At 44.2% G+C, this 26,039-nt stretch overlaps 5 protein-coding genes across 10 annotated transcripts; 4 read left to right on the forward strand and 1 right to left on the reverse strand.

The window, feature by feature from the left end:
* Positions 1-630: 630 nt before the first annotated feature.
* On the forward strand, positions 631-6,202 carry galnt6 (UDP-N-acetyl-alpha-D-galactosamine:polypeptide N-acetylgalactosaminyltransferase 6 (GalNAc-T6)). Of its 4 annotated transcripts, none has more exons than XM_057041024.1 (12): positions 631-804; positions 1,379-1,493; positions 1,906-2,391; positions 2,476-2,648; positions 3,491-3,640; positions 3,995-4,229; positions 4,312-4,429; positions 4,514-4,714; positions 4,825-4,956; positions 5,071-5,172; positions 5,271-5,429; positions 5,708-6,202. In XM_057041024.1, exons 3-12 carry the CDS (start codon positions 1,919-1,921, stop codon positions 5,819-5,821), a joined length of 1,857 nt encoding a protein of 618 aa, XP_056897004.1. In that variant the 5' UTR covers positions 631-804; positions 1,379-1,493; positions 1,906-1,918; the 3' UTR covers positions 5,822-6,202. The 4 variants fall into 4 exon arrangements, with proteins under 4 accessions (XP_056897004.1, XP_056897005.1, XP_056897003.1 ...); XM_057041025.1 differs by having other exon boundaries at positions 1,396-1,493; XM_057041023.1 differs by lacking the exon at positions 1,379-1,493 and having other exon boundaries at positions 632-804.
* A 501-nt stretch (positions 6,203-6,703) lies between these two features.
* LOC130530125 (glucose-6-phosphate 1-dehydrogenase-like) lies at positions 6,704-10,897 on the forward strand. The gene is given in 15 exon segments (XM_057041028.1): positions 6,704-6,931; positions 7,454-7,491; positions 7,614-7,722; positions 7,799-8,016; positions 8,094-8,143; positions 8,146-8,251; positions 8,396-8,478; positions 8,481-8,520; positions 8,616-8,709; positions 8,786-8,972; positions 9,073-9,308; positions 9,435-9,511; positions 9,596-9,688; positions 9,778-9,843; positions 10,525-10,897. Coding segments are annotated over 15 exon segments (1,527 nt in total). The 5' UTR covers positions 6,704-6,814; the 3' UTR covers positions 10,538-10,897.
* Positions 10,816-15,158, reverse strand: zgc:158263 (ceramide kinase family protein). The gene is made up of 13 exons (XM_057041027.1): positions 14,871-15,158; positions 14,333-14,428; positions 13,916-14,053; positions 13,690-13,818; positions 13,555-13,618; positions 13,329-13,474; positions 13,172-13,246; positions 12,890-13,042; positions 12,685-12,790; positions 12,171-12,274; positions 11,678-11,874; positions 11,276-11,592; positions 10,816-11,204 (listed from the first exon to the last, which is right to left on the reverse strand). Exons 1-13 carry the CDS (start codon positions 14,989-14,991, stop codon positions 11,105-11,107), a joined length of 1,746 nt encoding a protein of 581 aa, XP_056897007.1. The 5' UTR covers positions 14,992-15,158; the 3' UTR covers positions 10,816-11,104.
* A 598-nt stretch (positions 15,159-15,756) lies between these two features.
* naa10 (N-alpha-acetyltransferase 10, NatA catalytic subuni) lies at positions 15,757-18,136 on the forward strand. Its single transcript, XM_057040353.1, has 8 exons — positions 15,757-15,956; positions 16,119-16,217; positions 16,296-16,354; positions 16,436-16,481; positions 16,577-16,692; positions 16,767-16,811; positions 17,607-17,691; positions 17,799-18,136. Exons 1-8 carry the CDS (start codon positions 15,936-15,938, stop codon positions 17,979-17,981), a joined length of 654 nt encoding a protein of 217 aa, XP_056896333.1. The 5' UTR covers positions 15,757-15,935; the 3' UTR covers positions 17,982-18,136.
* A 932-nt stretch (positions 18,137-19,068) lies between these two features.
* Positions 19,069-25,860, forward strand: arhgap4a (Rho GTPase activating protein 4a). Of its 3 annotated transcripts, none has more exons than XM_057040355.1 (23): positions 19,069-19,351; positions 19,466-19,737; positions 20,449-20,546; positions 20,676-20,847; positions 20,931-21,093; positions 21,258-21,320; positions 21,396-21,524; positions 21,606-21,734; positions 21,858-22,079; positions 22,165-22,266; positions 22,355-22,525; positions 22,605-22,689; positions 22,811-22,838; positions 22,983-23,082; positions 23,192-23,252; positions 23,340-23,417; positions 23,497-23,625; positions 23,702-23,807; positions 23,994-24,224; positions 24,303-24,355; positions 24,437-24,671; positions 24,744-24,783; positions 25,204-25,860. In XM_057040355.1, exons 3-23 carry the CDS (start codon positions 20,480-20,482, stop codon positions 25,363-25,365), a joined length of 2,526 nt encoding a protein of 841 aa, XP_056896335.1. In that variant the 5' UTR covers positions 19,069-19,351; positions 19,466-19,737; positions 20,449-20,479; the 3' UTR covers positions 25,366-25,860. The 3 variants fall into 3 exon arrangements, with proteins under 3 accessions (XP_056896335.1, XP_056896336.1, XP_056896334.1); XM_057040356.1 differs by having other exon boundaries at positions 19,466-19,580; XM_057040354.1 differs by lacking the exon at positions 19,466-19,737.
* The last annotated feature ends 179 nt before the right edge of the window (positions 25,861-26,039 follow it).

A 26,039-nucleotide genomic window follows, 5' to 3' on the forward strand; every position in this document is an offset into this window, starting at 1 on the left:
TATTAAAGCATGTATGATGAGTGATTTCCAACAACAGATCCTCAGAATAGGCGATTTATTAATGAGTAATGGCCAAAATTGAAGTAGCCTCTGTGGGGAACGGTTCACCACGCCTCGGCCTTGGTATACCAGCGGCTCTTGTGTCAATCATCAGCCTACAATCAAGATTTGCGGCTGTGACAGTAACCTGAGAGAAGCCTCCCTCCTCCCTTTCTGAATAAATCATTCTACAGTTTCACAAGGTGATACGGGACAGAGTATTTAATTGCTTGCACATGAATAATGAATTCCTATTGAGGTAATGGCAATGTTCAGTTACAGCACTCTGTGCGGAACATTAATTAAGCGACATAAATTCCTCCTAATCCCCGATGAATAACGCACTAATGTTACTATAACAAGGACGCTGTGGCGGAGAATGTAATACACGGACGAGTACTGCGTGACAATGGGATTTAAATATTTGCTCCCAAATAACGTGGTGATATAATAAAGCTTAGATTATTGCTTGATTGATTTATTGGCGTATTAATGATTCATCTATTTATTACCAAGTCGTGGTGGTACATCCCATGCAATGCAGCCGGGGGGCAGCAGGGGGCGCGCTGCGGTTAATCATTTCCACAAATGGCACCTGTTCTGCTGGAGGTGCAGCCGGAGGCGACGCGTATCCTGGTTCGGACTGAACACCTCAGTGACAACTCCGCCAACAGTGCACCGACTGCAGATGGTTCAAGCTGGCAACTTTCACAACACATAAATAGACACCGTCAACCCGGAACGAGGCTGACCGTCAGATTTTAGGTAAGCGGATGTTGTGTGGATGCGCTAAAATCACGCCAAAGTCCAGTTTTCGGGACCGATCCGGTTCATGCGGTGGGTGGTTACCTGTCGGGTCGTGTTGGTGTGTCAGATCAGCGGGTTTTTACTGTTAATAAAGCAGATAAGAGCTCTGGGTTGACAGTGTGGCTGAAAGCAGATTTAGTTCTAACTCTTCCTCTTTCATTTTTGGCTGTTGGGTCGGTTCGATCACTATGGTTACTTTTCTGTGAATTTCCTTTAAGAGGTTCTAACATAGAGAAGCAATTAGAGTAAGTCGCCTTTTGCCGGTTACCCACGCAGATCATCCCATTTGTGGCCGGTTATCTGATATTTACGCCTTGTCCATTCTCCCTGTTAATGTACGTGACAACTGGATGAACTGGTTCCATATCGGGGACAAAGTGGGTTGGAATACCATTATTAATGCTCCCTTAAATTAATTATGAAGGAGGCTTGTTTGAGACGAGAGTAAATTAATTATGACCAAGTAAGAGTTGGTGTCCAACAGTAAGTGCGCCTGCATTGCGATGATATCCTGTTTCCTTGATGAAAACAGGCTGCCTTTGTGTCAAGGCTCTGTGCTGCTGTGCTCCTGTGCTGCTGTGCTCCTGTGCTCCTGTCACGCTTCACCTGGCTGGAGCCTGTCTGGTGAGGTGTCCTTATTTTGTGAGGTATGAGACATCTCAAGCAGGTGATAGTAAGTCACTTATTAATCCGTGTGAGAGCTCCAGGCTGAGTCAACACTGTCACAACCACCACCCACTGCCACGTGGGTCCTGGAGGACTGTGACAACAGTGGTTGTCCTCAGGTGTGCACTGGGAGGTGTGGTGTGTTTGTTCCTGCTCTCCACCTCCTTCACCTGCCCCTGGGGACTGGTAGGGAGAGCAGTAATCCGGGCCAGCTCACCTGCTGCTATGGCGTTTGAGTGGACGCACAAACAGGACTAAGACGCTCTTCTTTCTTGTCCTCCATGGTACTCTTTTGGGCTCCCAGGAGAACTTAGTGGGTGTGTGTGGGTCTTGAGGGTATTTTTCATCATATTCACAGAACTTCCATTCATTCGGCTTTGTGTGTTTGAACAGCCGTGGAGTCAACATGAGGCTTGTACGAAGACGTTTGTCCCCACTAAAACTTGTGCTCCTCGGCGGGACGCTTTTCATGGTAACGCTCGTGGTCCTTCAGAGGGATGTTGGTTCGTCATCCACCGATGACCCCTGGTTGCGCGAGCTAGTGGTCAGGAAGGACAAAGTTCTGGTGATGGTCCGAGATGTCGTCAACAACATGGCTTTCCAGATCAAAGCCCCTGAGCCGCCCGTTGCTGTGGAGCAGCCCACGGACAACTGTCCCGCTGGGTTCTACACACAGGCGGAGCTCAAGCCTCACCTGGAGCGACCGCCGCAGGACCCCGGAAGCCCCGGGGCTGATGGGAAGGCCTTCAAGAAAGACCAGATGTCCCCAGAGGAGGAGACAGAAAAGAAGGATGGCATGACGCGACACTGCTTTAATCAGTTTGCTAGCGACCGCATCTCGCTCAGCCGTAGTCTTGGGGAGGACACGCGGCCACGAGAGTAAGAGCACCTTACTGTCGGGATTGTCAAAATTCACCTTAGCTTGTTAGTTCCATGTGCTCATATTACTTTTTAAAAAATCAGATGCGTAGAAAGGAAGTTCCCCCGCTGTCCTGCCCTGCCGACCACCAGCGTCATCATTGTGTTCCACAACGAGGCCTGGTCCACCCTGCTCAGGACGGTCTACAGCGTCCTGCACACGTCTCCTGCCGTCCTGCTCAAAGAGATTATCTTGGTGGACGATGCCAGTGTTGCAGGTGTGTACAATACAAACGAAAGCCTCGACCATATTTGGAGCTTGACTGACAGGAAAATGCAGCACACCTCATTTGAGAGCCGAGTGACGAGAACAATGACTCAGAATGGAGCTCAGTATTGTCATGCAAAGCAAGCCCGTTTATCTGCTATTCAGGAACCGGTTCTTTTTAGACAAAAAACAATCTGGCAGTTACAAGACAATTTTTATCATTGCAAGCAAATCAGCCATTGGCTCTGCCCGCTCATCCCAGGGCGGAGGTGGATCCGTCTCACGTCAATTCATCATATTCACTTAAGTATGCTCAGACGAGCCCACTCGGGGTTTCCTTCCTTCATCTGCACAGAAGAGTTATGGTGACGTAAAACTGTTAACAGTCAGAAATGTGAATGTCGGTGAAATGCAAATTACAGTAACAGTCCAAAAGAGCCGCTCCAGCTTATGATAAAAGGATTAAAGGACAGAGTGCCACGCCTGGATATGTTTGCATATTAACAAGATTTACGATGGGACGCGTTGATAACTGCTAGTTTGACCACTTAAAAGCATGGAGATTAGCTTTTAGTTGTTTTCTCTCCATTTCTTGAGAATCTCTGTAACCCTGTCCTGTTGTATTAACGTTCAGATTTTGAGCTATGCCGTCTTATTTTAATTGCAAAATAAAAGTCTTTAGACTGAGCGTCAGTTACAACCACAGCTACAGCAAAACTTCCTCTTTATGCTGCCACAACAGCAGCTCTTTAGACATCCTGCATTGTGTAGTTGTATCGTAATCTGCTCGTGTGCGTGTGTGTGTGTGTGTGTGGAGAAGAAGACATTACTTTTGTTTCTTTCTTTCCATAGGGCACCTGAAGGAACAGCTCGAAGAATTTGTGCTTCAGTTTAAAATCGTCCGTGTGCTGAGGCAGCCGGAGAGGAAGGGTCTGATCACTGCCAGGCTGCTGGGTGCCAGCGAGGCTCAGGGCGAAGTTCTGACCTTTCTTGATGCACACTGTGAGGAAACACAACCCCTGAATATTTCTAATCATTTGGCCCACAGCACCGGTGTCTCAGCAGTTCATTAAAAATATGCGCTGACTGAAAATTCTTGGTTATTAAGAGAGCAGCAGCATCTGAAGCAACAGCTAAAGAGTGTGTTATGCACTTTGTGGTTAAATGAGTAGCAGGGTGGAGTTTGAAGAAGGTAGTATTGCTAGTGTTCCTCTGTCATCATCAGTTTAGAGGCTACCTTTAAATACTTCAGCATGTTCCTGCTGTCATTTGAAGGAAGCTGATCTTTGCCTTTGCTGATCATCTTGTGCACTAACCTGAGCTTTAGACTGATCTCCACCCCCCTCCTCTGTTCAGGTGAGTGCTTCCATGGCTGGCTGGAGCCCCTGTTGGCCCGCATTGTGGAGGAGCCCACCGCTGTGGTCAGCCCAGAAATCACCACCATTGACCTTGAGTCCTTTCAGTTCAACAAGCCCGCGCCCACCAGCCACGCCTTCAACCGAGGGAACTTTGACTGGAGCTTGACCTTTGGATGGGAGCAGATTCCCGAGGCTGCGAGGAAGCTGCGCAAGGATGAAACCTGCCCTGTGAAGTAAGGAGGAGGGGACCGATTTCACGTTGAACAGCCTAAGTCATCACACTGTTTAAATCGAATCCATCTGCTCGTCTGTTAGGACGCCTACCTTCGCCGGAGGTCTCTTCTCGATCCTGAAGACGTACTTCGAAGACATTGGAACCTATGACGACAAAATGGAGATCTGGGGTGGAGAAAATATTGAGATGTCCTTCAGGGTTGGTCTTCTCTCTACAGCTCCTATAATGAGTCCACCAAACACAATGCCGTTAGAGTGACTGCGGCCTGTAACATACTGACAGGTGTGGCAGTGCGGAGGGCAGCTAGAGATCATCCCTTGTTCTGTGGTGGGTCACGTTTTCCGCACCAAGAGCCCTCACACCTTCCCCAAGGGAACGGAAGTCATCACTCGGAACCAGGTGCGCCTGGCTGAGGTTTGGATGGACGATTACAAGAAGATTTTCTACCGACGCAACAAAAACGCTGCAAAAATGGCAGAGGAGGTGAGTGTGGCCAGATGATGGGATGTTAAATGGCAGTTTGTCCATGAATTTCCCTGTTGGTGTGATATTGTGATTATTGGGTTTTAATTACACCCTCTCTACTGCTTTAGAATAACTACGGGGACATCTCTGAGCGCTTGAACCTGCGGGAGCGACTCCACTGCAAGAACTTCTCCTGGTATTTAAACACAGTCTATCCAGAAGCGTTTGTTCCGGACCTGAAACCAGACAAATTTGGAGCGGTGAGACACACCTTGTCATTGTCAGTACCTTCAAGCCATTAAGGCCAAGTGGGTTTTAAAAAACATGACAGGGATGTACAGTATATACATTTTTTTTACCTGTGTATGCCTCAGATTAAAAACCAGGGCTCTAAAACCTGCCTGGACGTCGGAGAGAACAACCATGGGGGCAAGCCTGTGATGATGTACACATGTCACAACATGGGTGGCAACCAGGTACACTGACACGTACGAGAGTGAATTCAGATGAAGGGGTTTTGGCAGGATGGGGACAGTAGTTTAGAGGTCTTACTGTGTGCTTTTGTCTCTCACAGTACTTTGAATACTCCTCTCACAAAGAGCTTCGTCATAACATCGGAAAGGAGTTGTGTCTTCATGCCATACCACATCCAGAGGCGGTGAAAATCGAAGCGTGCCAGCGCAGGGGCATGGACACGGGGCTGGCGCCACAACAGGAGTGGATTTTTACTGAGGTGATAGCACCAAAGAAAACCTTTGGGCTTTAATGGGTAATGTAGCAAAATAGGGTTGTAGCTGGGCCTTTTTTTTTAGATATTTTCCCTTGTTGCAGCCAAGCAACTGCACTGTTGGTCACAGCAGTCTTCGTTATTCATTAAAGTGACTCATGGAATGGAATTACTGACAGGAACCTGATGCCAGGATGTGGGGTTGTCTTCAGTGGAATTGTCAATGGCTTTGTAGCCAATGAGTGTCCATCTTGAGTCACCCTCTCTCTGCTTCTGCCTTCCAGGGAAACCTTCTGAAGAATCCCAGTAGCGGTCAGTGTTTACGGCTGAGCGGTACCAATATTCTGATGGACCAGTGTAACACTGAAGACCTCTTCCAGCAGTGGACGTTAAGCTGATCGCTCTGTCAACCAGTGAAATTACCTTTGGCACCATGTGCCTCCTTCCTCAGGCTTCGCTCTGGGGAGACAGTTCAAAAAATTGGAATTGGGGGTTTTGACAATCCTGAGTTGTCAGTTAAAGGTGGAAAACACGGCTATGGATGACTTTGGGGTGGACCTTCATCGGTTTTTAGATATATTTATGATTTCAAAACTCCAGAAAGATCCTGGAGCCTGGACTTCGGCATTCATAATCAAGGAATGTCAGCTGGATCATGAGACGACAGCTGACGGCGACGGTTCAGTGAAATTTTCACTGCTTTCTGATTTTTATTTTTCATTGTCTACTGTCCATCTAATAAGATGTTTTTTTAAATAAAAATCTTATTTTGTGTCAAATCTTTTGATCCCACCAGTCTGGCCTGATTATATGTGAGATCCATTGTTTTTTGGCTATTGTTGTTGTTGAATATGGGGTTTTCTTGTTTTGATCGGGCTGCAGACGCTGATGTTTTTGACTGGGTACTTATGTCCCAGATTTTATAGTCCAGCCATGACTGTCGTGTCATAGTTTTCACTGACACGCTGATAAGATAGGCCCCTGTAAAAGGTTTCCACAGCCAGTGAAGGTGCAACACTTGTGCAAACTCTATGTGGGTGCGGAGTCAGAAAAATGCAAACTATTTATAGTCTTCACTGCATATACTTGAAATCTGAGTTAAAGGTAACATTTCTCCAGGTGAACAAACCAGATTTTCCTTTCGGGATGTTTTTCTCTTCCTGGAGCAGGTTTGGGAGGTTTAACAGGTAAAACGTTGTGACGTTATTTCTTTTCCACAACAGGTGGCAGCATTAACCTGCTGAACGGTTTTCAGCAAGACCAGGATGACAAATGAAATTCTACTCTATAGCGTGTGCGTGTGTGTGCCGTGCGCTTGTGTGTCATGTGGCCATACAGGCATGTGAGTAGCTCCTATTCTGCAGCAACAGAGGCACCGAGTGGCCCAGAAGATGAATACTGAGCTCTTGACTCGTTCTGAAGTGTTTGGACAGCTCAGGAAGGAGCTCTATGGAGAGAAGCAGCTCAATGACTCCAACACGCACATTTTTATAATCTTAGGAGCCTCTGTGAGTACCTCTTCACTTCTTACAACATGTCATAAATTGCCACTAACTCCTCCTTGAGTAACTTTGCAGAAATTGCTGCTCTCGCCCAGATGTTTAGCAATACCTACTTTTTTTTTATTATTATTAAGTTCCGGCTAGTTATCTGTGTTGATTAAAATGTGGGTAAAAGACTTTTGGAGTGACAGGACCCCTCCCGTGTCTAATGGTGGGGGTGGGGGGTGAACTTGCATGGCAGGCAAGGAAGGAACAAATAGCTCCTCTGTGTTTGTAAAGTATTTCTTTGTCCAGCCAGCACTGACAGCAACAGAATATTTAGCTGCTTGTTCCACTTTTTCAAAGACAGTGATCTTAAATATAAAAGGGGAGAGACAGAGAGAGAGAGACAGAGAGAGAGAGACAGAGAGAGAGACAGAGAGAGACAGAGAGAGACAGAGAGAGAGAGAGCTCCTGAGCACACCTGCTCTTTGGACTCTGCGTTTCTGCTTCAGTGATCAGTAGTTTTGTTTTGTTGTTTTTGTACAGGGAGATCTTGCCAAGAAAAAGATCTATCCAACTCTATGGTGAGTTGGACTCACTTGGACTTTAATCTGAGTTGGACTTTAGTTGTTGTACCACTGGACATCGCCAGTTTGAATAACTTGTTCTGCTTTACTGCTCCTGAATGTGGCTGTCACCCTTCCAGGTGGTTATTCAGAGATGGTCTCCTCCCAGATGACACCTACTTTGTTGGTTTTGCCCGATCTGACCTGACGGTGGAGGACATCAAGACAGCATGTCTCCCTCATATGAAGGTAGAAGCTCTGCTCCTCATCCTGCATGTGGCGCTTGATTGTACTCTCACAAACCCTCCTTGAACTTTACCGTCAGGTCACCACTGAGCAGAATGAGTGTCTGTCAATGTTCTTCAGTAAGAACTCCTACGTCAGAGGCAGATACGACGACAGCAGCTCTTTCACACAGCTCAGTCTTCACCTGTCCTCCCTGCCGGGAGGAAGTCACGCCAACAGACTCTTCTACCTGGCTCTGCCGCCCACCGTCTACCAGCAAGTCGGCACGAACATCAGCAGTCACTGCATGAGCGACAGGTCGGTATCTGTTGTTCTCGAGTCAACAAACCTAGAGCGTGTTATTTGAGCTGTGATGAGCTCTGTTTGTCACACAGGGGCTGGAACAGGATAATTGTTGAGAAGCCCTTTGGTCGGGACCTCCAGAGTTCCAAGAGTTGTCAGTTCATCTGTCCTCCTTATTTAAAGAGAACCAGATCTATCGCATTGACCACTACCTGGGCAAAGAGATGGTCCAGAACCTCATGGTTCTCAGGTAACAGCTCATACAAACTTTTCAGAATTCATATTGTGCCACCGGCATAAACCTATTTTTGCTTTTCATTATTTAATTCTTAAAAAGTGAAATATGCTGTAATTCCTTCAAAATGTTATTGGCTGGTACTCTTCGTCCTTTCAGGTTTGGTAATCGCATCTTTGGACCCATCTGGAACAGGAACAATGTTGCTTGTGTGGTTCTCACCTTCAAGGAGCCGTTTGGCACTCAGGCCGTGGAGGATACTTTGATAACTTTGGTATAATCCGGTGAGGATTCTGTACAGATAGACTGAAGCAAAACCCCTGAATATATAATCCCAATCACAGCCGAGCCTGATTCCTGTTCTTGTTTCTGGATGTAGGGATGTCATGCAGAATCATCTCCTCCAGATGCTCTGTCTGGTTGCCATGGAGAAACCTCCAACTACAAGTCCAGACGATGTGAGAGATGAGAAGGTAAAGGAGTAGAGCTGGAGATCCTCCACCAGTCGTCCTCATCTGTTCTTCTTGAGTTTATTTTGTCCTCTTACAGGTGAAGGTCCTGAAGCGTATAGCCCCAGTAGCTCCAACAGATGTGGTCCTCGGCCAGTACGTGGGGGACCCTGAGGGAGAGAGCCACGCCAGGCTGGGTTACCAGGATGACCCCTCTGTACCTGAAGGTTCCTGCACACCAACATTTGCTACTGCGGTGCTCTACATCCAGAGTGAAAGATGGGATGGTGAGACAAAATGTTTGCTTATCTGTCTTTCTCTTTACATTTACATTTACATATGGTGTCGTTCACAATGTTCTCATCCCATCAATGCTTCGCGCTCCAGGAGTTCCTTTCATTCTCCGCTGCGGTAAGGCTCTGAATGAGCGGAAGGCAGAGGTGCGTCTGCAGTTCAGCGATGTGCCTGGAGACATATTTGATGAAAACTGCCAGAGGAATGAGCTGGTGGTGCGCGTGCAGCCAGATGAGGCCATTTATCTGAAGATGATGACCAAGCGGCCTGGGATTTACTTCAGCCCCGAGGAGACGGAGCTCGATCTCACTTACAAAAGCAGATACAAGGTTCTGGGTCTCACTCCAAATCTCTCCTGTGCGCTTTCATAGGGAAGACGTTGTTTTCTGTCACCTGATAGAAGCCCAGTACTCACCATTGTGTTGAATACAACTGAAAACATCATCTTCTTCTAGAATGCAAAGCTCCCTGATGCCTATGAGAGGCTGATACTGGATGTCTTCTGTGGAAATCAGATGCATTTTGTTCGCAGGTCAGTTATTATGTTGATATTTTTTATTAGGTTTTAATGCAACATAAAAACTTGTCTCCTAAAATATTGCCCTTTCTCTCCTAGTGATGAACTGCGAGAGGCCTGGAGGATCTTCACCCCTCTCCTCCATCAAATCGAGGCAGAGAAGACACCCCCCATTCCATACTTCTATGGAAGGTAATGTCTAAAGTCCATGGGATTTCAACCCCTCTTCCATTTTATTTTTTCTTACTCTTTGCTTTTTCTTTACTGTCTCGCCTCTGCAGCCGTGGCCCAGAAGCTGCAGACCATCTTGCAAAGAGAGCCGGGTTCCGCTACAAGGGAACATACAAGTGGGTGCAGCCCCACACATCGTAACCCGCTCTGTTGCACAAACACCGTCATTTTAAAAGCACACTTCTTCATCAGCAAGTTCACAACTAATGTTAATAAAACTTTACTGCCATCTTTCACTGCTTTTTAGTGATTATTGCCTGCATGCATTGAAATAATGTTGTTGTTCCCAATCACACGTGAATGAATGTAGAACATCACTACGACTGATTGAAGTGTTCACCTGTAAATTTCCAAAATAAATCACAGTTGACTATTCTTCCTCCTCTTTTTTATGTATTCCCAGAAGGATCATTCACCCTGACTTGACACAAGAAACCCTTTTATTTCATGAATGTGAGCACACAGCAGAAGCATGATCTTTATGGTTTTACAGTCAATGTCAAATCAGACTGAGGCCTACGTGCATGTGTATGCAAAGTGAAAACGCCACGTAATATTTATTTTAGGAGAACTTGCTCATCAGGTTTCTAGGAACTGTTGACTCACTTAGTAACAAGGGACAATTTGAAAATGCAGTTTCTCCAAAGACTTCCAGGTAGGTGTCGAAATAAAAACTACTGGCATTTGTTGTACGTGTTTGTTTTACATGCAAAACTGCACTTCTTTTTTTTTTAATCTTTTCAACTTTATGCAACATATAAGTGCTGTCTCTTACTGCCTTTTTCTCTCTTTATCAGGGGCATGATCTAGCCGGCCTCCCATCTACATTACACAAAGTCACGTGCACACACAATCACACAAATAACTGAAGACCAACTGGTGATCCTGCCAGTACCCGGAAGGCCGTGGGAAGGGCAGCATAGATAAACACGTGTTCCGCCCCACTGCATGTTGTGTACTTAAGGTACAGAACATAGAAATACAATATGCTATATTCTTATTACCGATGATAACAAGTCAGATTAATGTTAATTTAAAAGCTCCATGCTGCAAAATACAGCAGGTATGCTAAAAAGTCATAAAAAGAGTCAGTTTACTCCTTTTTATTGTATTGAGATTTTCAGTGTTTACCGTTTCAAGTGAAAATAAATGCTATTTACAGATCAGAAACTGCAAATTCTGTATCCATGTTTGTTATAAATACCAACACTATATAAATGTATTCAAGAATAAATAGGTTTGAAGATGAATTACAGTGAAAAGGCACTGAAATATAAGAAATTCTGCAGCCACAACAGAAGCTGAGTGGCACACATTAGGAAACACACATTAGCTTGACAAACACTTAGGGTCTCAGTTGACTCCCTTTTACTGTGGTCAGTTTATGTAGGATGTTGCCTCGTTTTCCACACTGCAGCCGTGCAGCGCCTGGTCCTCGATGCCCCGAGCATACAGGTGTAACAACTGGCCGTGAATCCTGACAAGAAGAGTTCAATGGGGTTAAAAATTGCTAAATTGTTATGGTTAGTGCAACTGCTGTGAACCCACCTGCAGAAGACCTCAGTGATAGGCAGAATTTCTCCATCGCAGTTCCACACTGACACTGCGGAGGATTTACTGCAGCACAGCCCACACAGGAAGGAGTCGGGAGTTTTCTGCTTGTCTGTCATCTCCCGCCCGGACCTTTTCTCTGTCAGGTGCATCTGAGACCCGGACCTGCTTGCACTTTCAACGTAGCCTGTTTCAGCTTCGCTTATCGCACTGCTGGGCTCGCCAGTCTCTTCATAGTCTTCCTCCTCTTTGCTGGAGGGAACAGAGAAACGGACAGCCTTCACCCGATGGACCTCCACAAAAGGCAGGTCAAACTAAAATATAGGAAGAAAATACTGGGTCAGCCATTGTTAAACTATAAATGTGCAATAATGGTGCCACAATGCCACATGCACCCACCTGGTCCTGTGCACTTGTGTGCCTGTAGAGGTACTTGAGGAATCCCAGTGGGTTAGTATCCCACACGAGGATGAGATCCCCCGTTCCGTCTGCCAGGTGGGCAGAGGGTGAGAGGCCCAGAGGACTTCTGGGACAGGCGCAGGACATGCACGTCAGTGACACGCACCTGAATCTGCCCTCCACGCTCACCCACTCGTCTGGAAACGTAAGAGGAGAGGCGAAAAGACAAACGAGACGAACAAAAGATGTTCCTGTCAGATCTTCTTCACCCATTTTTGCAGTTTTCCCCTAAACAACACTGATTTGCACGTCGGTTTCCTTCATCCAAACAAACATTAGTTCAGTTTACATTGTTGTGATTTTAAACAAAAAGGCAAATTCAAGTTCAACCACAGAAAGCTCAAAATGTGGTTCTCAGGTCTCAGGTGGGGCTGTACAAAAGTATGACACAGTTAAAGGAACAAGGAGGAGTGACCTGTACCCTGGTTCCTACCTGCTGAGTCACCATTGAAATGGCTGTAGTGGGATCTGGACGAGGATCCTGAATCTGGAGAATGATGGATAAGTCTCTCTGTGCTTCTGGAGCAAACGCTACACCTAAACACACACACACACACACACACACACACACATACACACACACACACACACACACACACATACACACATACACACACACACATACACACACACACACATCGTGGGGCCACCGTACAACACAAGGATTTCACTATGGTTACAAATCCATGACATTCAATGCATGCAGTTGACCTTGACACCCAATCTTTTGAGTTTTAAGAACTATTTGCTGACAGCCAGAGGCAATATAAGGCCAAGGCTCTACTTTCATTAAGATCAAGTTACTTTTGAGACACTTTCCACCTCCCCTAAGGTGTGCTAAAACACTGAGATCCTGTTTCAGGTGGTGGCACTTCAATAGTTTAACTAGTGCCTGAATAAGAAGCCACTCCGTGTTTTGTCATTAAAAAACAGTTGTGCCGTTTTACCCTGAGAGGCAGCGAGTTCTGTCTCTTGGACTGGAGAGCACTGGGTCGGCTGGGATGTACTGAACTATGCCTGCATAGCTCCTGTTGCAGAGATACACCATTGTGCCTAGACAAAAGAAAGTGATTAGCAGAAAAAAAAAGATGTTGTCACATTTCCGTACAACCATAGGGACAGTTTGTGGTCATCTGACTCAGCAGTTCGTACCTGAAAAATCGTACCGTAAAGGTCCCATCCAGCGATGTTTTTCACTCTCTGCCAGCACATCCCCATAAAAGCCGTAGCCGAGCAGAGACACCGAGTAACGCAAGGGGGCAGAGGCTTGATGGACCGCACACACGTCTAACGGCTGGGAGTCGCCTGCAAGGTTTTTGGGTTTTTTTAGGAGATAAGATGGATTTTGAATGCGCCACTACACAACCTACGCCTGCCAAAACCTTTGCTAATGGCTGATGTTAAAGATGAATGAATGACAAAAGTTTTCCTCACCAACGACAATGTGTAAAGCTGACGTAACGGGGTCAATCACCCCTACTGTGGCGTAACACACACAGTCTGTAGAACCTGCAATGGACAAAGAGGAGGAATGTGCCGCGGTACCCTGTGGTTTGACCGTATCAACTAAAACAACCTGGCGTGATCATACCTGCAGGGATGATGCCAATATGAAGTGAAGAAGGCTGCAAAGTGACAGAGGGATCGTTCTCACAAATGCCTGCCTCTTGTTGGGCCCGTCCAATCAAACCGTGCAGTATTTCACTAAACATGCCATCCCCACCTACACACACCACACTGGAAAAGAGGGAAAACTGACTTGCTGGAAGAGAAGGATTTTCCAGTTGGGCTGATATTTGAGCGAAACATGTTCGTACCCATCAAAGCCAATCAGGTCTTTCTTCAGGAGGTGATCTCTGGCCTGGTTTGCCCTTTCAGTCACTAAGCAACGGACATTATGAACATTTACAAGCTGTCTGGAGGAGCATCCTCACACCTTTTATGTCACATACCTATCACGTGAGAGCTGATACCAGCCAGCTCAAACAGAGGGGCCACCAGAGAATGGTAGATCTTCCTTCCTTTCTTTTTGCCTCCAAATGGGTTAATAAACACCAGAAGCCTGTGTGGACGCCGTGGACCTGGACAAGTGGGAGTGGTAAATGGCAGAGACTCCAACTTGCGCAACATTTAAAATCATTTTGCGCACGTGCAGCATGCAGAGCTTCATAACCTTACTGTGGGTTTTCACTGAAGTTCTTAGATTTGTTATCCACTGGTCTTTGAGAACACGACTGGGGCAACTGAACTGGGTCCGGCCCAGTCTCCATAGTAACCCATAGGTCCCCCCACTGCGGCAGCGCTTCACGTAAAACACTAGAGGTAGATGCCAAAAAGACAACTGTGTTGACTGTTGCATCCCATAACCAGATCACTGATGTCTAGTTTTAAACTTGCCAAATCACCGCATCTCGCGTCATTTCAAATGGAAAAAGACGAGCAACTCTTCAAGCTGCGCTAAAACTGAACCTGATCTTGACTGTTTGAAGCCTTAGTGGTGCCTGGTGGCACGTTTCCATCACAGTGACACAGCTCTACACGGCCTGAAAGTTTATTTCCATCTTATTTGGGCACCACCTCAAAAAGAGGACCCACCTGTGAAGTCTTTGTCCGTGTCCTCCACTGACTTCTGGGGAAGAATTTCCACCCGCCCCTCCTCCACTCCAACAACCTCTGAGACAGGTACTGAAACTTTAATCACACACAGACACACAGGTACCATCACTATGTTTGAGAGGTGATCTTGAAGTTTCAATGAGCAGATTTTCATATTTCCACACTGAGGTCATTCCTCTTGCCTTTAAACATGTGATCAAAAGGTGTTGAATACAGTTCAAGGACAAGCCTCATAGGCTATTCTATTATAAGAGGTGTGTGAGCTGCAGTGTTGTCAGAAAGCTGACTGTTGCATGCTGGTGTTGTTTGACTTGTTCTTCACGTTTTCTTCAAACAGCTCCGGCCTTAATTAAAATGTTTTTTCCCTGTAATAATCCAAATCTAAATGTGAGGTGCAGCCCGTAAAGATGACATACGTGCTGTCCAGTTTTTATTGTCCAAGTTCGGCTACAGTTCTAAGTTCTAAGTTCTACCAGTCAATACAGTCCGAAAATGATTTGATTTTAAAGGCACCTACTTGTGTTCTTGTCCCGGTTATTCTTATCTACCTCGGTCCATTTGAAATGCCAGCCGTTCAGAACCGCCCGGTACCGTTTATTACCCACCCACAAAGTTGACTCAAGCTTCTCTGTTTCCATCTCGCTCGTCGGAGTTTCTCGGGACGCATAAACGATCACACCGGAGGAGCGTTGCGTTTCTTTATAGCATCAGGGTGGTTATCTGACATCGCCATCCCTCAACGGAGCGCTAGATTATCTGCCATGCGGCTCCTCACGTCCATGTCGGGCATAAGGAGGGTTATTAAAATGTTCCCTCGGTTACTCCCTGATGACACCTGCCTCTGTATTTGCATTTCACATCGCTGATTGGACGGCCACGTTTTGGCCAATTGTTCTTGGACGCTTTAGACAAAAATATGAAGATCGAAGGAAATACCGCAGGAATCCGACGCATTAATGATCATTTTCCATCTTTTTAAAATTGAAAATAATTATAGAAAAACTTTTCTAAAGCTTAACCCTCGATTTAGAGATTTTACCGCGTCTCCCTTCGTTTAAATGCTCACACTAAAATAAGACATGTTCATTATCTTAATAAAATCACAATTTAAATCATGAACAGTACTGGGTATTAAAAAAAATCAAGGCATATTCTATAAAATATGTTGAGCAGTACACAGTACAAACCACAGCGTTCCAAGAGATTTTTTAGATCCAACAAATGACATGTCGTATTATTTTATTTTTATTTTCTGATTCAAACGTTATGCTAATTGGAATATATAATACACTCGCACTAACGTATAAAAAATAACACGTTTGTTACTTTGCTACTTGAGTTTTTCAAAATAAGTGGTGTACAGCCTTTATTATGAAAGTCCCTCGTAGACCGTGGCCGGAAGTTCCTGTCGTTGTTGAGCACGCTTCCTCCCAGCTCTTCCTGGCTAGCTAGTAGGCTTAGCCATCCCGTGTTCCTAAAGCTCTTTGACTATATAACTGAAGTTACTATGAATTAGTTTATCTGCAGTAACTTAGAAAATCAAAATATTTCCCCATTATATAATCACAAACCAACCAGCAAAATGAATATACGAAACGCAAGGGTAAGAACGCCAAAATCTTTTGACACCCATGCCGATGTTATCATTATGGGCAGCTAAGCTAGTTACTGTTGGCTATGCTTAGCTTGTCTGCATACCAATGAACAGGGAATCAGCATTATGACCTCCATTTGCTGAAAGTTCATTTGTTTCTTTCTTTTACAGCCGGAAGACCTTATGAACATGCAGCATTGTAACCTGCTCTGTCTTCCAGAAAACTATCAGATGAAATATTACTTCTATCACGGATTGTCCTGGCCCCAGGTGATCTATAATGTACTTTTATTGTCATTCGCGTCTTTAAACAGTTCTTTAAGTCTCGTTGTAAATTTTCCAATATAGCTGTCGTACATTGCAGAAGATGAAAATGGAAAAATTGTGGGATACGTACTCGCAAAGATGTGAGTAAACATATTTAACCTGACAGCATTTGGCCACATACGTGTGCTGTTTTACTCTAAGCTACAATGAACCATTTCTAGGGAGGAGGATCCGGACGATGTCCCTCATGGACACATCACATCCTTGGTGAGTTTCAACTTGGTGTTATTCAGTCATCTGTTTATATCTGCAGTATTTTGGGATGATGATGATGATTCTGTTAACTATTGTGTGTCTTCAAGGCGGTGAAGCGCTCACACAGACGTCTTGGTTTGGCTCAAAAGTTGATGGACCAAGCCAGTCGTGCCATGATAGAGAATTTCAATGCCAAATATGTCTCGCTTCATGTTCGCAAAAGGTTGTTTACATTTTTGTGTGTGTTTGTACGCACAACACTGGATTTCACTTAATTTTTCTTTCTCCCATTTGCAGCAACCGAGCAGCCCTGCATCTGTACTCAAACACACTCAAATTCCAGTAAGTTCCTCTTACACGATCAGGATTTATGGGGCCGATCAGAGTTTACTAAACCAATAACCAATCACGATCCGATCACGTGAGGGAGCATTATGTCTGTTTAAATGACTTTGTTTACTGTATACACTTGTGTACTGAGGATCAAAAAAGTATTCGTAAGCATTTTTTTTCCCTAAACTGATTGAGAATAAAAGGCTAAACATCACTGACCTCTAGAGGGCCTTCTAGATTGACAGTTCAAAGTTTAAGTGGGACAAACCAAAATAACTTGACATACCAATAATGGGAGCAACAATTTATTTAATTAATTTACTTAAGTGTAGTTAAATTACCTTTCTATTGCAAGTATACCTCAAATTCCACACCGCTGACATGTTTGGTTGTATCCAACATATTCAAGATTCAAACAGCTTTATTGTCTTTAACGTAGTGACAGAGCTCAAAATCTTACACACCACAATGACCTTAAAAAAAACCTTTTGCTTTGTTTGAAGCATAAACGCACATCTCCTTGGTTTAAATGACATTTTTATGGCATTTGTTTTGAGGCTGTCGCTGTGTGACAGAGAATAATGTGGTTTCAAACTTCAATCATTGGCTGGCTGAGTTGTCAAAGACAATGACGTCATTGGTCGGATCAGTGAATACTACCGTTGATCCAATATAGTTGATTAGATCGGCAGAGAGCACGGCCTCTGAATTTCCAGGAAAAATCTAGCAAAATAAAATTAGATGTCATAATAGCAATTGTATCTGAATTTTGGAGAATAATCAAGGTTTTGTGTTGTTCCACAGAATTAGTGAGGTAGAGCCCAAGTACTATGCAGACGGGGAGGATGCCTATGCCATGAAGAGAGACCTCGCCCACATGGCAGATGAGGTGACTTTATTTTTCAATTTCCAGGCTTCTCATAATGTCAGTAGGTCTTTGGTCCTGCTTAAGTCCAATCCCTTTGAACGTGACATGCTTTTGTGTGTGTCCCACAGCTAAGAAAACCTGGAACACGTGCATCTGGTCAGGAGGTATCCTCTGGCCAAAGCCCATCTGGGTCTGGTGACCAGGAACGGGAGAGCGAGAGAGATAGCGGAGGGGAGAGCAAGGAGATGAGCGAAGTCAGCGAGGCAACAGAGAGCACAGACGTTAAAGATTCTTCCTCCGATTCACAATGACCTGCCAGGCGTAGACATTTTTGAATTCACCCCACAAATCCAAAACATCCAGGAGTGTATAAACAATGGTTATCTGTTCAAAGCTGAACATTTCTGGTACTGTAAATTTGGATTCCTCTTATTACAGCCAATAAAGAAAACGACACACTGGGAAATGAGCTCACGGTGCCTTCATTGACTGTCAGATTTTACAGAAAGTCAAATTAACTTTCCTTCGTTATTTAAAACGACGCATTCAAATAAATCTAAAAAAGAATGCGTTTGGAGTCGCTCTTTATTGCGGAAGCATCCTGAAAAGCAGTTGAAATTAAATTTCCTCCCAATGTGGGGGAAAAAAATGTGGTTTTGGATACAAGTAAATAAGACAACTGCTGCATTGTTTCACCTAATCATATGATCCTGGTATACTTGCTGTAATCATGAGGAACAGTCGGTCTGTGATAATGCTTCCATTGACGTGAGAACGGGTGCAACAGCACCATAAAACAAACGGATGACCCTTGGACCGCTGGATGGAGCCGAGAGCTAAGGACCACATCCACTTCTACCAGGTTTTTACTTCTGCATGTCTTGGTTTAGTATTGCTGCCTTATTTTAAGACTTAGGTAACACAAAGTACTCTTATACGCTCTCTGAATCGATATTGCCAGAGATTCCACCGTCAGCTGTTTTAAACTTAAGTTCTGCCAGATCTTACAACACCAGGCCACGACTTCCCTAATTTGGTTAAATTTAACATGAAGACAGTTGCACGGCTCAACAGAAGGCCTGCGCTTCGAGGACGCTGTGGCACAAATTGGAAACGTCGTTCCAAACGTTTAACTGCATTTCACAATTTTCCATCAATAACTGCGACTTGATCAAAAGTATTACCCAATATCACTAAAGTGCACTAAAGGTACATCGTCACGAGTTTTTTAAGCGTTCATAAAAATAAAAAATAAAAACCGCGCAGAATGGAAATCGGTGCGCTTTTTCGGACACTGCCACAAAAACGGTGCGTAAATGCAGCTGGTTTCACTTTGCAGGCTGTCTGGGTGGACAGAGGGAGGGAGGGACGAATCATTGGCAACAGCTGGTGTCTGATTGAACTGGAAACCAGTGGGGCTGAAGAGGCGGCGCCGAGCACAGCCCCCAGGAAGGATCTCGGTCTTCTCCGTTTTGTACCTCGATGACTCAAACTGAGTGTTAAAGATATGTCTGGTGAGAAACAAAAAGAAGATAGTGAGTGTGCAACAGAGATGAGTTCCACTCCACCCACATGCATCTATGTCCAACGTGAGGGGGAGGTGAAACAGTTGATGTGCTATTAACAGGCATTATTGAGTTGTCTGAGCCCGCAGAACGCACAAGTCGAGACTGATCATCAGGTAGGATTCTCCGACTGTTTTCTTCTACTTCGTTGCTTTGGTTCATCAAATCTAATTGTATGGTTTTTAAACAGCTTAACTCTGTCACAAATATTTCCGCTTTATTTCATTTAGAATATTGCTGGCAGCAGAAACAACCGCCGGGTTCATTACGCCATAAAGTTCATACCACGTGTTTGTAAAAAGGCAACCAAGTCCTCTGCATTACTGAACCAAACAGTAACGTGAGGTTAATATCTCTCATCTTTGGGTAAATTACCAGACCACACTGGAGGTGGTGATTCACAGAAAGGAATGTAAAGATGATCAAACAACGATGACAGAATTGAATCGAATCATCACTGGGGAGGCGTTACTCTCAGGCCTAACTTTGAGCAGATCTCTTGGTAAATGTCTCAATTTTTTTTTTTTTTTTTTTTTGAGGCTTGACTATCGTGAAAAGGGAAGTCTTGGACCAAAGAGTGTGCAGGCAGAGTGTGTTTTTTTTTTTTCTTCCCCTTTGTGGTGTGCATAAACTCGAATCATTCTATTCTCATTTGTCTAACATCGTCTATGTTGATCTCATTCTCGATCGTATGCTTTCCTTTTATGTATTAACATACCACTGTATGGTTTTACACTTCCAGACTCTGACAGATAAATTGGAATTACAAATGGTGTAATGCATGTACTTGAAGATAACAGATATATACTGGGTGGTATGCTGCTGCATTTTTGCATCTGATAAAAAAGAAAATAAGATAAATGGCAGCCTTGTTATAAAGGAATCTTTGCAGAATTTTAGGCCTGGAGGTCGCCCTATTTTTAGGGCCACTGGGATGTTGCTAGAGTTCTATTTGCACCCCATGCAGTTCTGCAGTGCAGCATAGAAAACATGCCAGCGTTCATTCTAGTTTTCACTCGCTCAGCAGAGGGTGGCCAATTTGAAAAAAAGTGTGTTCCAGTTAGATGAATGCGCAATAGGAGGAAGTTCACACTATAGTGTGAACTTGTGCTTAAAAGAGTTTACGACACTTCATGCATCAAAGATCAGATTAACTTGTGTACAGAAATGGCAAGAGCGGCAGTTGCTCAATATTCTCATTTCTTTTCCCCAGATTTCTGACCCCCTCCCCCCTTGAAGAAGAAATGACTTCGCATGTAAAACTCCGGAGAGATCGCATTGGATTGATTGACTATGAGACACAAATCAAAGGTAATATCATTTACTAACAATTGTCCTTGGTTTTGACCAGTTGTCAGCATGTATGGACCTAGTGTAGTGTCTGCCTTATCACCAGCAAGTTATTTAAAGTGTCAGACTTCCTTATGCGATTCCTTTCAGAGATGCGTTGCCAGCTTGTGGACCAGCTGAAGGTATTTGACCTGCAGCTGGAGCAGAAGAGCCAGCAGCTGCAGGACCTGATGGACTACGTGCGGCGGCGGGGCGAGATCGAAAGCGAGTACGCGCGTTCCCTTGAAAAACTGGCCGACCGATTCACCTCCAGGATCAAGAGGTAAAACACGGTGTGACAGCAATACCTGGAGTCATCTTTATAAATGCTGCATGCTTAACTTGGGCTTTTTGGTGTGTGGTTAGGAAGGAGCCCAGCAGTAACACCGTAGCCCAGGTCTGGGTGGCTCTGCTGTCCCAGACCCGTCAAGAAAGTGGAGACCACAGTCGCCTGAGTGAGACCTGCAGCAACACACTCATTCAGCCGCTCACACAGTGCCTGGAGTACACACAGCGGCTCGCAAAGAAGGTACTGATGTCGGCGCTTTGGGGCGAGTCGGCACCTGCAGAGTGCAGTTCAACACGAGAATGCTTTTGTTTTGACTCTCATCCATGTGCTTTTCCTTGATTAAGAAATTTTGTTGTCCCTTCTAGATTTTGCCATCATAATTAATACTTTTGGTCTGTTTCCAGAGCAAAGACATTTGCATGCAGCTACAAGATGGGCTGCTGAAGGTTACCATAGAGATGCAGACTGTAAGTAAGATCAGCACCCGGAACATTGTGGACCTTTTGCGCAGATACATGATGGTGCAGTGTTTGTGTGCACAGGCATGGCGGACTTATTACCAGTACCACTCAGACTATGTGTGTGCGGATGGAAAGCTGAAAGAGGCAGAGAAACAGGAAGAAAAGCAGAAGCAGAGTGCTGCTAAGAAACTGGAAAGGTTGATTGAAAAAGTAAATGAATACTCTCCATTGTTGGTTTTGCATCCCCCGGTGTAATTTTATTTTTAAATTTAATGAAATTTGTTTGTGCAGAGACAAGAAAAAGTCAAGGAGACCTACTTGAAGTCCAGCAAGGCCCGAAATGAATATCTCCTAAAATTGGGTGCATCCAATGCAACCATGAAAAATTTCTACCTCCAGGACATCTCGACTCTAATTGATGTGAGTAGGGCTTTTTGTTTCTTCTCCAGGCTTCCTTTGGTATAAATCTACCATCTAAATTGTGACTGATTAATGATTTAGCTTTGGTCTAATGGCGCGCTGTGGTTTTACTGCTGACCTCAGTGTGCAGATGTAGGGTACCACCTGTCGTTGGGGCAGGTGATTCAGGCCTACCTGTCCAGTCATTGGCGGACCCAGCAGAACCTTGGCACAGGGCTGCAACAGCTCCAAGGCACCGTGTCTGGCCTTGCCCAGTGTCGGGACAGAGATACCCTCTTGCAGGAGCATTTTAACACTTTCTGCATGCCACTGTGCTTTCCCTATCAACCCCATGATGGGGACCAGGTCTGTATTTTCTTTTTTCTAAATCTAATCTAGGAATAAGTCCGTTAATTGCGACATTAATTGCATTATTTGTTTCCTCTTTTAGGTGTCTGAGGTCAATTTTGAGTGCGAGTTGAGTTGCGAACTGGAGACCAGATTTAAACAAATTGAAACCAGGCTGAAGGCGGTTTCCATGGAAACAGAGGAGGTCATGCATATCAGATGGCTATGAACACATCACGAGTCTTTTGAAAGAAAGGAGTGTGGGTTCATATTAAAGGTGTTCCTCCTTCCAGGCTCATAAGAACATGTTGGTGGCCCAGAGTGACTTGCTGGAGAACATCAGTGATAATGACATGGACCCCAGCGGTGGTCCGTCTCAAGAGGGCAGCACTGAGCACCTGATTAAGCCCAGTGTCGCCCGACGAAGGTTCAACCTCCAAGAAATTGAAAGTTGCTACATCACAGTGAGCTAGTTGTTTTCCTTTTTTCCCTAATAACGATGGCATAAACACGACTTTACATCCCATCTGATTTGTTTGACAGAGAGTAAAAGAATACGTTGTGGGCAGGTCATTGGTCTCTAAACTGCAAGCCAGACATGACCAGCTAAAAGCAGCTGTGGAAAAAGGTATCACTTCTGCATTCCCAACAGTAAAAAGGTCATGAACGCTGAATGTGCTGAGTAATATTCATTCCTTTCTGTCCGCTGGCTGTTTGAGAATCAACTTTTCTGCCTTTATTCCCCTTAGCTGAATCATCAAATGGAAACCACCAGAGGTACAAATGTAAATATTTTAGAGAGTTCCTGTTTTTTTTTTAAAAAATTATTTTTAAGATATGTGTATATATATTTATACACAGCCTGAAAGTGAAATTAAATAGAATTCTCTCCTTCTGCACCTGGTGTTTTCGTCTATACAGGCACAATGGAAAGTCTTTGTACATCAGGAAAAATTACTCAACTTCAAATATTAAGCACAACCACAAACTTTTCTATGGAGACTTGCTGTCCTTTATTCAGGTACTGGCTGCTACTTTTGCAAGTTTTCCTTTTTTTTTTTTTAATCTATATTTTTATAGTTTATTGCCATTTAGGATCCAGCTTAATGACCACTTGTGTTTTTGTTCAGGCATCAGGACAACAGATTCCAGTCGTTGTGCAAAGTTGTGTGTGCTTTATCAACCTGAATGGTAAGTGTATGAACGTGAGGACACGTTGAGGCACAATTTAAAAAGTACATTTGACAGAATGGACACACAGTCATATCTGTCTACCAGGTCTTCACCATGAAGGGATATTTCGGGTGCCAGGTTCTCAGATGGAGATCAATAACCTTAGAGATGCATTTGAAAGAGGTAGCAGAGTACCGGTATGTGTTTGAGTCAAGCCCAGCCACCCCTGTATTTATCGGTGGGCTGTATGTTTCCCTCGTAGGAGAGGATCCCCTCTCTGAGCGTCCGTATGACCTGGATTCTGTCGCTGGAGTGTTGAAGCTCTACTTCAGAACTCTGGAAAAACCTCTCTTTCCTAGCGAGAGCAACAGCCAGCTCTTGGAGCATGCCCGTAAGTAGAGCGTTGACATGTGGAATGAGTGTGTACGGTGGGAGGTCATCTTCCTTTCATTGCCTGCTTTCCTCAGAAATTAAGGGGGAGACGGAAAGAGCAGCTCAGCTCAAAATCACCATCTCCTCCTACCCCGAGCCTGTCGTCATCGTCATGAGATACCTGTTTGCGTTTCTGCATCAGTGAGTATTTCTCCTAGTTGAAGCTTTAAATATCACTCCACCTTTGGGGCTGTCACCGAGTCGGCTCCAACTATTGGTTGAGCATTTCAAGCAAAATGGTGTGTTCTGTTTTTTTAATGCGGTTTTTTTTTTTTTTTTTTTTTCCCTAATTAACGCTGACTGCCGATTCTGTTTTACTTCCTCCAGCGTATCTCAGTACAGCGACGAGAACATGATGCAACCTTACAACCTGGCGGTGTGCTTTGGCCCCAGCCTGGTGCGAGCGGCTCAGAACGACGACGATGTCGTCACCCTGCAACCATTAATCAACGCCCTGGTAAAGAACATTATCGTGCAGCAGGAAAATATTTTCCCAAGCCAGAGTGAATTACAAGGGCCGGTGTATGAGGAATGCATGACACTGGAGCAGGCTGACAGGTAGGAGCAGCGTCTCATCCTGGCAACATGGGTGCTTCTGTGATGTAGTAATAATTCCACTTTGTTTGTTTTTTAAAGTGAGCCTGCTATTGAGGAAGCAGATGTTGAGGTTGACTACAGTCTCAAAGATGGTAAAACTTTGGACCTTTAGCCACTTGGTTTAATGATTTATTTTTCACTTGTGCACGTGTTATTTAACTACGTCCTTGCAGAGTTGGAAACCACACATCCAACAAACAGCAGCAGCAGCAGTTCATCCACAGCAAACGCGGAGAAGAAAACCGAAGGTTCCAGAGTCAACGTTGGCTGTTCAGTCATCCAAAGCAAGTCTGCAGCTGCGCCAAAAGGGGGCAGCACTGCTGCAGGTGGAAAATTCATGCTCCAGTTTCCGCCCAGCCACCAGTACATCCCCAGACGGGTTCACAACCCTGGAAATATGGGCAGAGAGTGAGTACCAATAAAACTGAGACAAAAGTAATGAATATTTAATGAGTGTTCTGATTTATCATTTGTCTGCAGTTTTCAGGAACACTCATCTGAAGATATTCATGTAGACAAGGTTTGTCTTGGTTCTTTATATAAAAATGTGCATATGGATGATAAAGAGAACTCGTCAAAATTGTTTTGAGCAAAATTGAGGATCCTGTATTAGGAAAGTTGTTAGTTAAATTAGAATAAAGTGTTCTAGCCAGCATGATGCCATGTGATTGAATGCTGTGATTCATGTACAAATCTATCAAGGACTGATCATATTTTGTGGATAAACAAAGTGTTTCAAAGGAAATGTGATCACAAAGAACCCTAAGATCACATGTAGTTTGACCAAAAAAGTCAAAGAAGAATAAACATGATTTATGTCAAGGTTTTGTCCCTTTTTGCATTGATAAAGTAAATTGTTGTTCATTTAATGAAAAAGGGTTGGGACTCTTCAGGGGAATGAAAGGAACATATTTACCAACATTGACTTGTCGGTTTGCAGGATGTCTGTCGTCACATGGACTCTGTCTTTAAGGAGCTCCTCGCACGCCAGTTGCTGCAGGATCCTTCCTCCACCTCCTCGTCCTTAGCAAAACCATTTCAAAAGAAATTAAAATGGGATGGACGCAGGGGGAAAGAGGATCAGGGGTCTTCAAAACAGTAGATGCACCCCTGAGGAGACACCATGTATGGTGACTTGGGAAGGTGATACAAAAGGCAATTGATGTATAAGCTGAAGTGCTCTGACTGTTTAGGAAAGATCCTATAGGGTACAAAGTGGTGATGGATGAGTGTTTTGTTGGAATTGTGCTTCTCTCAACAGGGTAGCTCAGTAGACACAAGCCCTTATGGTAATGTTGTTTATGTGTTTGTTTTAATGAGAGCGTCCTGCTGTGACTGCAGTTTAATGTGAAGTTACAAATCCACTGATTTTAATACATTTGAGTGCCAGTATCTTTTTCTTTTGTATTTTAATATTTATCAGCAATACTTTTCAATCAGTTTTAACACATTTGTTGTCAAATGTGAAGCATCCATGAATTGAATTTTTCTTTCAACAAAAGAAAATATAAAATTGTATATATTGTCTGTTAGTTGGTTCTCACTCAATTCTTTCTGTTCATCTGGGACATTTGCCAAATAAATATTTTTGTCTTAACGTTTTGGTCATTCGTGATGGACATGAAAATGGATAAACCTATAAAACGGAATCATCTAGTGTTTTATTTTCTACATTAAAAGCAAAGAGTTTGACGTCATCATAAATATTAGAAATTGTTTTTAAGGATAAATAAGCTGCTTTTATAACTGCAAAAGCTCCATAAATAAACGGTGTTA

The sequence above is a fragment of the Takifugu flavidus genome, chromosome 8, assembly GCF_003711565.1.
Source record: "Takifugu flavidus isolate HTHZ2018 chromosome 8, ASM371156v2, whole genome shotgun sequence".
NCBI lineage: Eukaryota > Metazoa > Chordata > Actinopteri > Tetraodontiformes > Tetraodontidae > Takifugu > Takifugu flavidus.